Source organism: Hirundo rustica, chromosome Z, assembly GCF_015227805.2.
Source record: "Hirundo rustica isolate bHirRus1 chromosome Z, bHirRus1.pri.v3, whole genome shotgun sequence".
Classification (NCBI taxonomy): domain Eukaryota; kingdom Metazoa; phylum Chordata; class Aves; order Passeriformes; family Hirundinidae; genus Hirundo; species Hirundo rustica.
In genome coordinates, this window is record NC_053488.1 from 40079298 (window position 1) to 40095452 (window position 16155).

The 16155-nt window shown below is 38.1% G+C and overlaps 1 protein-coding gene across 6 annotated transcripts in view; it reads left to right on the top strand.

Moving 5' to 3' along the window:
• AOPEP (aminopeptidase O (putative)) overlaps positions 1-16155 on the top strand; it is a 287414-nt gene that overhangs the window by 167637 nt on the left and 103622 nt on the right. For all 6 annotated transcript variants that reach the window (XM_040089516.1, XM_040089515.2, XM_040089514.2 and 3 more), the window contains exon 15: positions 12534-12650. In XM_040089516.1, the coding sequence (XP_039945450.1) occupies positions 12534-12650 (117 nt within the window). The remainder of the gene's footprint in view (positions 1-12533; positions 12651-16155) is intronic.

The following is a 16155-nucleotide window of genomic DNA, read 5'->3' on the forward strand; positions in this document are numbered from 1 at the left end:
TGTTACCATAGCTTTCCTAATTTCAAAGATTTGAAAACATCATTAGTCTCAAGCTAGAGTAATCGACTGTCAAGCTTTCATTTGTTAAAAACAGTTCAGTGATAAGACACTTATCTTAAATCAGTAAGACACCTTGGAAATTTTATCTGGAAAAATAATAATGAAAGTAGTATTTTTACAGTCTTTTATAAACTGAGAACTCTAATGCCAAGGTTCTCGCTGGAGGGAAATTTTTATAGAGAAGTTATAAACACCTGAGAACTGCAGTTTATAATGGAAACTTAAGGTTCATTTTTCCTGCAGCAAAACACACATTTCTAAAATGAAAGAGACTGACTTCACCAGAAGAAAAGAGCTGATAGAGTAGCTGCTTGCCTTTGCTTCTTAAGAACATGACCCATACTAAACAGGTATTTCACTTGTACAGTGGAATAGGTTGCCTTTCAGTATTCAAAAGCATTCATTACCTACCTTAAATTAGGTTTAAATGATCGTTATCAAGCCATTTAATAAATTAGTAGTGGGATTGTACTGTTTAAAACTTCCATGTGAATAATTTGGCGCTATCACTGTACGTGGCACTGCAGGTTCTTGCTAAAGCCAACTTTCAGTCAACTATTTCCATAGTAGATAAGATTATGTATTACCTTGAAGTACTGTGCTAGTGGTTATCCAGCCATTTGTATTTATACGTATTTGTACATATAAATATATGTATTTGCATGTAAATAATACTCTGTTGCTGCACAGTCAGCCCACTGCTCCCTGGTATTATCTGCTTGATTGTTTTCACATTTCTATGTAAATTCAGTCATGAAGTGCTGGTCTTCTTCTCCTTACTAGAAAAAATAATCCCTTGAAGCTAATGGGAGCTCTCTTTCCTTAAGAAGTATGTAGTGAGCCCATAGGTGAGCAAATTTTCCAGGTATCCTTTTTGGAGGTCAATATTCTTTCTTCCCCCTGCTTTCCTAAAGAGATAGAAGTGAAATAGCATGTAGCCTTGGAATTAAGTAAGTGAATGCTGTTTGGCGGAGGATAGGCTCCCCTGCTGTCCGTATCAGTGATTTTCTCGAATCTGCCTGTTTTCCAGGAAGTCCTGCTGCGGTCCATCCTGGTTCCTCCAGGTCCATGTACAAGGGCTTAAGCGGGACAAAAAAGATCTGGAGTGGAACCCAGAAATGCATAGTTCAGGATATAGAGTGCTCTCTGCTTAACATACATTAGGTCCTTTTGCTGAGGAGAAAAGTAATATGGAAAGGAATGACAGTAAACTGAAAAGTTTCTCTGTACATTTGCAGAATAAAAATTAACAACTTTATTCTGGGAGTTTTGGTTAAGGGTTTATTATAGTTTTTCTGCAACAATTGCTTTTACCATTGTTTTCTTAGTCATTTGTAAAGCATTGGAAATGTTCAAGTATCTTTAGAAGTGAAGGTTGGAGTAAATTATTGATGGAAAATATGGTAGAAAATCTCTATTTGAAAATGCAGGACACTCTTTGATTTCAGCATGAAAACTTGTCTTTGTGCCTGCTTCTGGAAATCAAGTTGCATGTACCTCTGTTTTATGGTAAATGCTGCCAGGTACTCTGCAATGTGATGCATAAACCTAATGGATGGAGGGCATGAAATCAAGTTATTTTAAGCACTTCACTGAATCTTCCTTACAAATGCATAAAAACCAAACAAGCAAACCAAACTAAACAATAATAATAATAAAAATCTTAAAACATCACCACCACTGTTTGGAGACGTCAAAAAAATTGTTGAATTATTACATGAGCATATCTTTATACACTTACATGCATATACCAGTATTACAAAAGCAGAAAAAACTTAATGCAATTAATATATTTAAAGCCTCTAGTTTTACCTCAGCTGTGAAACTGAATTTATAAGGGGGTTTATGCCTTAAATGTCATATTCTTATTCTTACCCCTTTATCAGCTTAGTTCTTACTTAGTATGTCTAAAATATTTTTTCTGTTTCTGTCATGGTTTCATGAAACCAACACACATTTTTATAATCACAAGAAAGTACTAATTTGGGGGATTTTTTTAGAAGAGAGCTCTTTGAAGGTTAGTGCTTTGATGCAATTCTATTGAATTGAATAAATTTTCCTCACAAAGCTGTACTTATGAGTCAAAAAACAAATCCATTATCAAGATCAAAAAGTCATTATTAATGTGGTGTCTATATGTGAAAGTACTGGTCAGTACATGTGATGAAAGAGTTCCTGATTCCTTTTAATGATTCACCTATCCCAGCCATTACAGAAAGTCTCATCTGAAAAACATAAGCAGAGTGTAACAGTTATTACATTTTAAACTCATTTTGTCATTTAACTTATTTTACTTCTGAAAATATTAGTACTTCAGCTAACTTTTTGGGTTTGGTTTGCTTTTTATTTTTTTTTAAAGAAGTTCTGTTCCTGCACACACTAATGATACGGAAATGCTGTCTCAAGCCACTCGATTTCTTGCACTTCCTCAAGGTAAAAAATCCGTAAGTCAAACTGCAGTTTGGAAAAGTTCATGTCCACAAGTTTGAGCTTGGATTATTTTTATAAACAGTTCTAATGCTCCTGTATAGACAAAATACAGATTTTGAAATACAGATTTTAAAAGAGAAAATCTGGCAGTGAGATCCTTGCTAGTAATGATAATATCTTTTTAAATGGTAATAGGCATAATAAGGATGTTGTGCAACACTCATCCACTTGTTCTCGGATCTTTTAAGGGCTTGATTTTTTTTTTCCCCAGTGTTAATTGTCTTTTGCAACAATTCAAAGTAAAATTTTATCCCTATTTTTAAAATCAGGAGTAAAAAGTAGTGGGATACACTTCTTTTGTTCCATATCACAGTCATCACAACAGGATCTGAGTAGCTTTCACAAAAATGTTAAGCAATGAATGGTTGTCATGTATATCATTGTCTCATCCTCTGCCCCTGGACAGAGCTGTGTGCAGTGAAGTATTTTGTTTCAGAAAGGGCTTTTTGGGAGATAGAAGTGGTTGCTTGCCTTTTTTTTTTTTTTTTTTTTTCCCCTTAACTATACCTTGCTATGTGTTTGTAGTAGACCAGGCAAAACTGAAAATCTGGCCTACATCTGGAGTGAGAGGTGGTGACCCTTGTGACCAGTCTTAGATAACAGTGCAAAGTTTTAGGACAACTCACTAAGAAGTTCAGGCTCCTTTTCAAGAAGTTGGTGTGCTTTGAGTGGAGAATAGTGGGGCAGACGAAGTGCCTGGCTGCCATGTGTGATCTTTGGTCAGCAGTTACAAGTCATCAGTGTAGTCTGCAGTCATTGATTTTTGTGGATATTGGGATGGGAACCACAAAAAAACTTGAAAACCAGTATGACAGGTAACCTTTCTTGCTAGAGTCATGCATGGTGCAGTGTTCAGTGCCAGCTCTCTTCCCAAAGGCTTCCTCTTGGGATGGTGAGTCACTTGGGCTGAGAAGTGACAGCAGCCGTGGAACTAGATAACTTTCCACCACTGGAAAGGGTTCTTTCAGACAACTCGATAGTTTTAGTCACGGCCATTGTGAAACCTTCGTCAAAAAAGAATTCCAGAAGCTGATGGTGGTTGATTGGCATCTCTGCATCTTTGATCAATGGAGAGAGTTTCATGACTGCAAACTCTATGTACTGCTCTTCTAGGTTAGTAGCAGCACCTATTCTTAGGTTTTGACTGTTAGAACTACATCTGTTTTCCATGATTTTTCCATGATTAAGACTTGCTTGGAGGTATGTGTGTATTTCTGAAGCTGGAGTCCTCTCAGTATGGTCAATTGTATTCTCAACAAATGGAAAAAAACCCAAGACCAACACCCAAAACAACAACCAACCAGCAAAAAACGAAACAACTCTAAAAGCAAAAAGAGATCAAATGGATGTGTGTGCACATCAAAACAAAATGATCACAACAAAATTGTTGTGAGTATGCACAGGCTGTGTTGGACACATGGTCCACCAGAGCCAGATTTCAGATCTGAAGAAAATGTGGGTCTGGAAATGCAGTTTACCTACAAATGTTTAAAGACACATGACATAATTAAATATGAAAGCCCTCATTACCTGTTCTTCTGAAATCAAAATGGATAGAAAAAAGAGTTGATTCCTGTGGATTCCAGTAGTAAAGGGTTAAGAGATGGAAGTGCAGGTTCCCATCTGTGCTTTAATGCTTTTCTCCAGGAAGGCTTGTGACATTGTTAGTGCTTTATGATGAATCTCAGACAGCCTTCCCTGAAGTGGTGTTTTATCCTGCAGCTCCAGCATGAGCTGAGTGGAATTGATAAAACTTCCTTCAGCACAGCCATGCTAGTGAATGCTTTGAAGAGAAAGTTTTTTTCTCCTTCAAGGTCTTTCTCTGAAAGCCAGCTGTTTGGGGCATCTAGTAAGTACTAGACCTTGACTTACCAGAAGGGAAAGTGTTCTGATGAACAAGCTATTTCTCCAAGACCTGACCACACAGTAAGAGAGTTGGTAAACTTGTAATGAATTCCTTGAAGATAACAATCCCAGCTGAACTCTGAGGATTGACCGAATCTTGTATTGGTAGGTGTAGGCAGAACAAATTTCTGTGCCATAAGTGGCCAAAGATGTACCACACTTTAAAGGAAAAGGATCATATGTCTTCAGGCTGCCCCTTGCTCACTTCTGTTTCACACCGAAGAGGTATCTTGACTTCCTGGGCTAGTTTCCAAAGATAACAGTTTTCATTTTCAGTACTGGGTGGTGTTACTTGCCCAGTAATTTGCAATTTATCAAAGGTTAGCAAAATTAGTTAATTTTCCTTGGCTCTCATGTTTTTTTCTTTCTTCTTCTAGTACTTACAATGAGAAGAGTAAATCTCTTTGAGTGCTGAGGGTGTTCTCACTGACAGTTGTGGTTCATATTCCATCATTGTGCTTCTTCAACTCTTCATTTTTCAGCATCTGCTGTAGTCTGCCACTTTGTTTTAATGCCTCAGAGGACACTTGATATCCAGTTGATTTAAGAGGATCTAGATGTTGGTCATTCAAGGTGAGATAATTTACACTGCCACTGTTCAGCTTAAGCGTAGGATTTGGAGCAGTTGAGAGCTACAGTGTTCTGGGTGAACAAATCAGGAGGCATATACCTTGCACTTCAGCATCTGCTACAATGTGTCTATGAAATCTTTCCACCAATTACTAAGGCTTGGTGTTCTTGTCTGTGAATCCTTTAGTAGATAATAGTCAGAGAGTCTGGAAAATAAAACAAAAGGTCTCCTTGGCTTTGTTCTTTGTAGTTAGAGGAGTAGTTTGCTGAACCTACAGTGCCTCTGTTGGGTGTGCTGTTAGATGAAAAAAGGCGGCCTTAATGCCAACTGCTTAGCTGGTGAGGGCTGATTCTCTGATCACCTCCCCACTGCTGGGGACTCTTGAGATCAAGTGAAGAGATGCCTGAAGATCTTGCTATTGCCAACTTCAACTTTGGTTTGTGTCACAGTGGTGGTGTCCATGAAGTATGACTTACATGAATTTGGCATCCTGTGTCCGCTTTCTCTTGATGTAGCCATTTCATTTGAAAGCAGGAGCAGCATATCCTGGAAGCATGATAGTAACTGGCAGGGCTGGTAATCTGCATAGAATAGAGAATGTGTAGCCTATTATGCTTAAAAGGGAATTATTGTGCTTGAGGGTAAGGTTACAGCGAAATGTTTCTTTGAGAAAGCTAAAGATGAGAAAAGCACTACATAACCTAACTGAACCTATAGTGAAAGCCACCTGTTTTTCATTTTGCTGGCTCAGCAGTATGTTAGATCATAAAGGTTTAATAATTTTTGACATTTCGATGCATTTATGTTAGATTGCAGATGTTGAATTTCTTTATAAGTGGATCATCTATCCATTAAGTAAATTAAATGAAAACACTTCATACTAAAGCCTAAGAAAAAAAGTTTCAGTTTATGGACTGGTAGAAGTGGCTGGCTTTAAAAAAAATATTACTGGTAATATGTAACCAGAATATCAGACACAGAACATAAGCCAGGGATTTATGTCTTTCATTAGCAATGTTTTCATATTTGTGGCCAGAATAAATCAAACCTTTGTGTTTTGGTAGGTATCAGCCTTAAAATTATTCCTGACACAGCTTATCTGCTTTCGAAAAAACCCACTTAATTTTGATATTATAAGGAGGACAGTAACTGCAAACAACATGCTAGTACAATTGTTTATTAAATAAATCGATCTCAGTCTCATTTTTGTGTTTGTGAGAAGTAATTGATGCCAGACGTAAATGTCCCAGAAAAAGCATTTTGAAGTATAACACAAGTGAAATACTGATGAACTTGTTGGAATTAATACTTTTTGAAATAAGGCTTTTTGAAACAAAGTTCATAGGAATATATTTACCATTACCAGGCACAATTCCTGGTTTGTGTTTTTAAAATGGTTGTTGAAAAATGAGTTCCTGAGCATAGAAAGAGCTGTCTGAACAGATACTGAAAAAAACCCACACAATGAGAAGAGGTATCATAACAAGTGTAGTTCATAAGCAGATGAGAATGTGTTACAGACTGAGATATTTTGCTTTTAAATATAGTGAGGACTAGTTATCTTTCATAAACATTGGAAGGGAAGCTGACTTTTCATCAAGAGAGAAGTCAGACTGGCCTGGATGAAGCTGAACAGGATTGTCTTTTTCACTACGTGTTTGTGAAATTTTGTCAGCCTCTGGCAAAGATTCAGTTCAAAGCATTTTGGTGTCAGCTCCAGAATACTTTTTTCACTGCATTTTAATCAAACAGAATACTAGTTCTTTCAGAGTTGAAGTCTCTTCAGTTGTGTTGTACACTACACTAGTTAACAACTGTTTGTGCGGACATTTTTTATTGAATTCATATGTTACTTGATATGAGCACATTTTAGCCCCTGAAAGGTGGTGGAGGGGGGGGGCGGTGGGTGTGGAACATGCCTTGTTTTCATTTAAAAGAAGTCACTGTGCTGATCAGCATCTGAAGAATATTGTTTGAGATAAACAATTACAAGATGTGGTTTAAAACGTGGTTGGGGAAACAGTGTTTTCTTGAATTTTCAAGTTACCAGTTTTCTGGACAGTTTGAGGAATGAGGGGATTTGTTCTACAGAAGTTTTCATTTAGTTGCAGCCTGCAGAAAAGAGTATTCAAGGCGGTGGGGGAGAGTTTATAAAATGAGATTCATTCAGGGATTTCTTTGACCAGTGTGACGTAAAAGTGCAGGGATGGCCTGGACCTTTAATCCTGTCTCCTGGACTAGTAGCGTTGCTTTCTTGACTGCAGTTTATGAAGAAATATATCAGGCTGCAAAAGGCTGAGTCAGTCTCTCTGGAGGTATTTAAAAAACATGTAGACTTGGTGGCTTAGGAACATAGTTTAGTGGTCAACATGGCAGTGCAGGGTTAGTGGTTGTACTCAATGATATTAGATGTCTTTTCCAACCTAAATGATTCTGTGATAAAATTTTGTCTGAAGGGAACCATTCACAACTGAACTATGGGGTGGGGGTTTTCCCTTTCTCTCCTAAGTTGGGAATGGGAAGGAATTGGGTTTTACTTGGAAAAATTTTGTAAATATATAAATGAAAATACATTTTGTGGTTTTGGGGGTAGGACACAAGACTGTCTTCCACCAAATACAGAAGAAATACACTGCCTGAGAAAATTTAAATATTTCTGTGTAACTTTCGAAGTTCAAATTGCTTTAATTCTCTTTAAGGCCTTGTTTTTCTTGTATTTCAGCCAGCATTTTCCAGTGAACAGTAGTGATCCACACACACCCCCACCCCCACCCCTCCTCCCTGTTTTTTGCTCAGGGTAAACAGTTTCTTGCTGTGGTTACACAGACAAATATAGCAGAGAACTCTTTTCTTGAAGAAGATCCACTCTGTGCATTTTTTAACCATTTTTGGGAAGAATTGATCTACGTGTGCATGCAAGAGAGGGAGGCAGTAGCTGTAAATTGAAGTGACATTATATATATCGCTCCCATTGATCCACTTTTAGACTAGAGCCAGAATAAGAGGAAATGGCATCAGGGAGGAAGTTTGCTCATTTAGGCACAGATCCCAGTGTGATAATGGAGTAATAATAGAAATCACGCCACTGTCAATCGGTTGCTGCATTAGTCTGAGGCAAATTTCCCCTCCAAGGAGGCTTTCAATGACTTCATTCAACTGCAGGCAGGAGCAAATGGGATATTCAGCATGCCAGCTGTACAACTTTAGTGATTTGTGTCCTGGCGGAGGGGTGCAGTGCAAGCGCTAGTGCTGTGGATACTCAAGTAAATATATGTGTCACGTTTCATGGCTGTGAAAGGTCAGTGGCAATTTTTTTTTCCTAGTATAAAGGGTGAATCTGGCATTTATTGCATTTATTAATGTAGGAATTGACAAATGCGCTCTTTCGCGTGGGTGTTCTTCTGGGATGTGAGGTTGATGACCTCTAGAACTGCTATACCAGATCTCTGAAGAGGAAAAATTTGTTTTCTTTGTGCTTTTTACAGCTTAGGGATAGTACCTTGAAAATTCATAGTTTTGTTCAACGATTATTTTTAGAAAACCTTTCAAACCTACTAATGTATTAAGATAGGCTTGTAACGTACTATAAAGGCTTAAGTGTTTTGTGTACTGATATGAATAAAATACAAAGCATTGTTTCTCACTTCGGAGAAATTTAATATACAGGGAATCTCAGTTATATTTTCAATTTGTTTATGTTTTCTTTAATTCTTTCATCTTGCATTTTTCAAATACAGATCCAGTTTTGATATTCACTGTCATTTACAGTTTGTTTTGAGGGTGGTCACCTCGTTACTCAAACTTTAAATCCACCACATCAGCAAACTTAGGGGAAGCAGGGAACAAATGGTTGTTTAGTGGCAGGACAAAGTGAACTCTTTCAAAAGGCTGAAGAGTCAGAGCAGAGGTTTTAGAGTCTTAGGGCAAGATAAATATATACACAGTGCTGGGATACAGCTTTGTAGAGGAGATGATGTTTAATTACATGGGACATGACAGAAAACCTCTAGTGTGCTTGATCACAACATACTCATTTATTTATTCTTTGTGGTGTCCATAGTCACAGCTGGGGGAGGGCCAGCCCTGAGAAAAGTAGTATGATTTCCATGCAGCAAGCATCAGTTGGGACAGGAACTATCTACTTTACAGTATAAATAGATGCTGTTGCAGCAATCATTGATGTAATGAATACTGTTTCTTGATCCTCACCACATTTCCTCATTGAAGCGATCTGCTTTCATGATTGTATATATTTGAACATTTTGATTGAGCATTCTCTATTATAGTTCAGAGTATGGAGGATTTATTTTATTTTATTTTGTTCTGTGTTGTTTTATTTTATTTTATTTTGAACACTGAAATTTTGCATTTAGGATCCTGTTTTGGTTGTTTTCTGAATGTATTCATCCTGAAGACAAGCTTGAGACTGCTTATTATCCTTCTGTAACTTGCTGTATCTGTGTGGTGCACTTTTCTATGGGTGCTAGATATTTGATATGCATTCACAGAATATGAGTTGTAAAGGGAAGTGGTTATACAGTGCTTGAAAAGAAATTTGCATTTAGGTCTCTACAGTATTTATGTTTGGATAGCATTTAGAGCAAGGGCCTCTTTGTGTTAAACATAAGGCAAACAAATTCAAAACTGACAACCCAAATAATTCTCATGGTATGAAAGATGGAAAGTAACAGGTGGGCAGGACAAATAAGGATGGTGATGGAGAAAAAAAAGAAACAGTGAGAGTGGTGTTTCTGGCAGAAAATTTATGTGCAATATTTTGAAGCTTATTTATAGCCATTACAAGACTGCTTTGGTGAGAATGATACTCATATTGTTGTGTTTGGAGAAAAGAAAATTTCTGCACCCATGCATGAATTTTTTAGCAGCCTCTCTCGTGAAACTCTAGTCGAATTTTCTGTCTCTTGGCCTAAGGCAGGGTTTTTAAGCAGAGTCTCTCTTATTGAAGGAAAAGGGTGTAAAAGTGTGGATGGGAGCATTCCTCCTTTTGTGTTAGGAGCAAGACGGGGAACAAACTGTGATAGCTGTGCCCACTAGTGCCGCTGTGGGGAGAGATCTCCCAGCGTTCCCTGCCTGCGCCCCACCCTCTCTGCCGGTGTTCACTAACTCCTGCCTTGGACTGTAATTAATCCATGAACTGGAAACTGGTATGTAAGGTGTCACCTTGGGCAGCTGGAACATGGGAAAATAGCAGAAGCCATGGTTCCATTCATAGAAACATAGAAAATGCTGAATTTGAAGGGGCTCACAAGAATCATCAAGTCCATCTCCTGGCCTTGTACAAGATATTTAAATAATCATACCATATGCCTGACAGCATTGTCCAAACACTTCGTGAACTCTTGGGTTTTTTTATTTATTTGTTTTATTGGAGGGAATTGTTTGTTTGTTTTACTAACTCTCGAATGTAAATTGATACGAGTTTAACCTGTAATTCTGGAAAAACTTCAGCCATGATGCAGCACTAGACAGACGTAAATTAAGGTCACGGCTGCTGCTCTGCTGCCGCTCTTTCATTGGCTTCAATGAGATTCTGTAATGCTACCTTAAACAATCGCTATACAGGGCGAATCTGTATAGCAATTATACTGGAGATATAAAAAATGTAGCTGTTCTGTGCCTTCGTATTCAAGCAGCCGTTCTAGAGTTTCTACAAATGAAGTATTGTTCTTCTGTCTTTTTAGTTAGCAGGGAAATCTTTCTAAATCAGAAGTTACCGTTCTTTGTGTGGTGTTCTGCAACAGTTCGTACATGTTAAGAATTAATTCCGTTTCCAAGTAGAGCGACTTCCCAGAAGCTTTCCCTGTTTTATTTTTTAACTTGTCTCACCAACCCCCTGGCAGCTGCTGTTGGACTCCATAATGAGCATTTAAGCTGCCATTTTAGTAGCTGTCCTGAAATGAAATATTCAATATTTTTAAATATCTGACCACTTTTAATTATACCATTTGACTGGCAAGCTTTGGTATTACTTACAAAATATTCCACTAAGAGCTAGTAGGATGTGACAGATTTTCAGTCTTCAGGAATACGATTAACTTTACTAATCAAAAAAATGGAAAGAACTCAAAATGCAAAGAAACCAAATTATCATACTGTAGATGTCTTTTCCTCTTTATTCTGATTTAAGTACTAGTCACTCTAAAAGGAAAGAAAATGTCATGTTGCTAAATTAGTTAATATAATGTTAATGTAGATATTTTACAGATTAAGACTTATCAGAAGATCCTTGATATCTTCATCGACTTTCCATCAGAGATCAGGCATCCAGTGTTCAGTCCAGATAAACAGCCCTGGCTGTGGGATGTGTTGTTGGAAGAGGCGTTTCCTATAGCTGACTTCATTTCACCCCTGCTTAATGCATTGATGCGGCAAAGCAGACATAGGCAGGCAGTGAGGTGGGAACAGAAAATCGCCAAATGTGGTGAAAGCTGGCAGTACTGTCAAAGCAACAGGGATGGGTTTTTTTCTTTAGTCTGTCCCAAGAATATTAGAAGTGAGCAGGGTTGGTTTCTTTTTGATGCAAAAGCTTTACTGACAACCTTTTCCCTTCCCCCTTCCTCCTGTGGTGGCCTGCAAAGATGAATAGTGGGGGAGGTTTTGGGATATATAACAAGCTTCTGACTGATCATCTTGGAGCATGAATTTCCAATAGATGTTTCCTGGCAGCTGGTGCAATTTCTCTCTGAGGTCTGTTTGAATTATTTATTTGTTCATCCAATAAACCTATTAAACAGAGCACTTAAGCACTGGCTACAATGGACTTCTTGTGCTATTTTTTTGCTTTTTAAGGCTACATTAGGTTCCAGTTCAAAATTATATGGTCTGGAGTCAAGCAGCTAACTAATGAATATATATCCGTGTATAGATGCTATACCGTGTGTGACACAAACACAATATTCATGCATATTTCCCTTGAAAGGATGGATGGCTTGTGACTGATTGCACTAAAATATGCCTCAAAGGGTGTTTTTACAACAATTGTTTCGTGGCTCACTTATTTGTGTTGTGTTTCTTTGTTCACTTTAAACATATCATGGTTGTATATCAGATATAAATGCCACTCCAGAAAATTATATGTTCATGTGCCTTATTGATTCCTCAAGTTATGCACTGTAAATTATTTCTTTTTATTTCTTTTTATTTCTTCCAAACCCAAACAAAATAGAATTACTTATTTTATACATTCCAAAAAATCTTACTTATTAAGCCATGATTATATTTCAATAACATAAGCATGTTTTAGATCTGACCTAACCATAGCAATGAAAACCATGGAAAATTAGTCCTAATTGTGCCCCCGTCTTTCAGAACACAGATACATAAACCCTGAGATTTTCCAGAAACCAGCTAGAGGTGCAAGTTGTATTTCAAGCACGTGCTGGAAGTATACAGGTTATCACAATCTTGTCCTGTTTGGTTTGGTTCCATTTACATTGCTCAGCTTGTAGAGATCTTCATTCACATGTGGCATTTATTTTTGTCATAGCTTCTCCCTGACCAGCTGGTCTTACTTCTGGAGTACCTCTTGGAGGAGAAGACATTGTGTCCTAGAATATTGCAATACTTGGAGAGAACATACCATCTCCGGGCACAGGATGCTGAGGTAAGTCACTTAAAAACAAATCTCCCTAACATACGCCACTGTGTTGTTGACTGAGAATGACAGTGTTCCACTAGGAGCCAGGCTCACTGCAGTTGTTTTTGTCCGTGTCTGAATCTTAAATTGGATGATCTTAACTCCAGTATGTTGTTGCATCTTCATGGGCCATAATGACTCAGTATTTCAGGTGTATTTTGCGTGCTGTGGTAGTAAAGTACAGCGCAACCCAATGTCCAAACTACTTTACATGTACCTTGGGCAGCACATTTGTTCAAGTGTTAAATTTTTCACTGTGTTTTTCTGTGTAGTGGACCCCAGTTTGCTTTTGTTTTGATATTGTCTCCAAAAGTAATCATGTCTGTTATAATCTAAAATTATTCTTCCCCACTGTCAGCTCATATTAGTCCTCTTTGCATGCTCCAAAGTCTCACTCAGGATTTAGGAAAATTAGTTTTCCAGAGAGACTATGGTGTTTTCTGGTTTGGGGCCTTAATTTAATGTTTTTTACAGTTGGTTCTAGTAAATGCCAATGACATAAATAGCCTCTGAGGAAAACACTGCTTTATAAAAGTTTCTGTCTTTGGGAGGCAAACCAGTAAATATTTATTACCATGTGTAGAGAGGACTCTTTTAAGTCCCATGGTTTTCTCAAGCTGGAAGAGTTCTGACAATAAAGGCAGCAGAAGGAGTGGCTGAAAGCACTCTTGCAACAAGCCTTTGCTTCAAGTATGTAGTATTCAGGAGGGGAGATAAGAAAGTGCAGTCAGTAATGAAAATAAAGGATATGCAGAGATACGTGTGTGTGTGTATATATATATGTTTTTATATGTATGTGTGTGTGTATATGTACGTATAAACTAAGGGTTAATTATGACATAGCATACAACCAAGCTATTGTGCAACGAAGTAATATGGTAAACTTTACATTTGGCTCCTGTTTATTTAAAAACTACCTTGCAGAAGGTTGCAGAAAGCCAGTGTGTCTGACTTACCCTGTTATAGTTGGAACTTTGTGGCAATTACTAAAATTGAAGGAGAGAGCAAAATCTGTCTTTTTACTCTTATGCTGAAGTTGCTGTGTGGGTGCTTGAAAAGACTTGGAAAGACTTGGAAATCCAAACCTTAATGTAAAGATTGATAGGACAGATGTCTACCTTTTTTGCAGGGAAAAAAAAAACCCAAACAAAAACATTTCAGTAGCTGCTTACTGCACCTTTTTACTTTTTGTTGATACAGTTTTCCAAATGCCAGATTTGTTTTTAATTAGTACTTGAACCAATACTTCTGTTTATAGGCATTAGAATATATTTTAATCACATCTGAATACCAGTGAAATGTCAGTGGTTCTATTATGGGAAGAGGAATTAACAGGGAGATAGATCAAAGCAATAGTTGTTGCTGTTTCATGCCTGTAAATTGTAAGCACCAGGTCACAAGCTTCAGTTTCTCGGGTTTTTCTTTTGTCTCCACTTTCATGCTTTCTTTTTTCCTTGCAGTGTTACATGAAAGTACACAAACTATCAGAATTTTTATGTGACACAACTCCACAAACCGACAAGATTAGGACCTTTATGAAATGAATGTAATCTCCGTTTTATTTTACAAGGTGAAACCAAGGGCTTAGTAGACAACTCACTTAGAAGTACAACTAAGATAACGTTACCATTAGCATTTTACCAGTCATCAGACCACAGATGCCTGCAGTCCTTTAAAGGGAACTAGCTCCCATGGCCTCACCTATCTGAGGAACAGACTATTTGTGCCTCATTCTCATGTATGTGCACAGGGGATTTTTGTTGTTGTGACCCTGGGACAAAGAAGTGCCGTCTGAGCCTCTTCTTGTCTAGGTAGTCATCCTGTTGTGTTACTGGGTTCAGATGTTCTCAGTAGCTAAACATCAGAAATGGATTATTAAAAATAAAAGCATAAAAAACTTGCAGGCAGGTCAATTAAAAAGAAGAAAACTGAAAGTGTCAGAGGGTTTATTCCAGGATTTTTGGTAGTGAGATTGTCAGCTGTGTTTCATCCTGCAGCAGAAAGTTAAGAAATAAACTTTCCTATTTTTGAATAGTAGCATTTAAATTCACAATCATCTTCCAGCAGCGATAAGCAATGGCCTGGCCAATAGTGTGAGACAGTACACCAAGGAATCTTTTTCCCCGCCCCCCCCCCCCCCCCCCCCCCCCCCCCACAAAGTTTGGTCTTCAAATTTGTACCTAATAAGTTTGAAGATTATCACTGGGAGTCCTTCTGTCCTGCACAAGTACAGCATGGAAAGTCCTTGTTCATATTTCTTAAAGCTTTTCTGTCTGTATCACTGAAGCATCTTTATTTTACATCTTTACTACAACAAGCATGGTTGTTGTAGTAAAGCATTGCACACCTGGTGGCATCTGCACCTGCTCACAGCAGAGTGCAGGTCTGTCCCCAGCCGGTGAAGCTGCCAAAAGCACTGTTTGATACTCCTGACCATTTGTTATCATCTGTACGTACAGATTTAACAACCTATGGGCACGTGTTGCTTCAGAAAGGAGTGGAGGATTTGCAGCAGGCTATCTTCCTTGTTTCAGTTGCTTTGTATCAGACAGGAGTGGAGAGAGGTCAGAGTCAGCCTTGGCCTGGAATGTAAAGGTTGATCTCTTGTTGAAGAGATCTCCTTAGCCAGTCAACGTAGTTCTTGTCCTCTCTGAAATTAAGTTTCAGTCAGATACGCAGACTTAGTGTCTATCTCCCTTCTAAGAGAGACACTGATTTGAAATGAACAGATACTTCTTTTAATGAACAAAAAATAAAACTTAGGTTAAATAACATTTGTGATTCGTAAAGCTTAACTTTCGAGTTACAGGAGACAGAACTGCTGGTAGCTTAATCACATTTCAGACTGGTCTGCCCCTGGTCTGGATGCCAAGAGAGGCTTGTAGGGCATCTGCCAAACTGCAGAATTTGTGACTCCTTTCCACTTTTTGCAGTCCACTTATGTAACAAATAAGTATTTCATTTTCCACTTAGTCCCCAAAGCCTGGAACGTCTGAGAAGACACAAAACTACAATTTATTTTCAAAAGATTAAATTCACAGATCTGAGCTCTTTGAATTGAGCATATCCAAGAGATCTTTGTTTTGAAAGTAATGAAGGTTTCAACATTTAAAGCCATTTTTCCATTCTTCTCTCTGTGCCTTGAGTCCACTGTGGCTCAGACAAGTGGTGTCAGACAAGTGGGAGGCAGTTCCATGGAAGAATGACTGTGTCCTCAGTTTTCTCTTCCTGTTCCCCCCATCTTGTGCTGCTTCCCACTGCATAACAAAATAACTCATGCACAGGCTACATCTCCATGACATACCACATCTTTTGTCCAAGAGAAGCATTATAGAAGCCAACTGCATTCTGAATGTGACAAAGTTCAGCTGGAAGTTCAGCTGGCTGAGGAGAAATGGGATATGTTACAAAGCAGCAGCTAGAGTTGCCATCAGACAGCACAGTAGGATAATAAAATTTAAAGTGGGTCTGG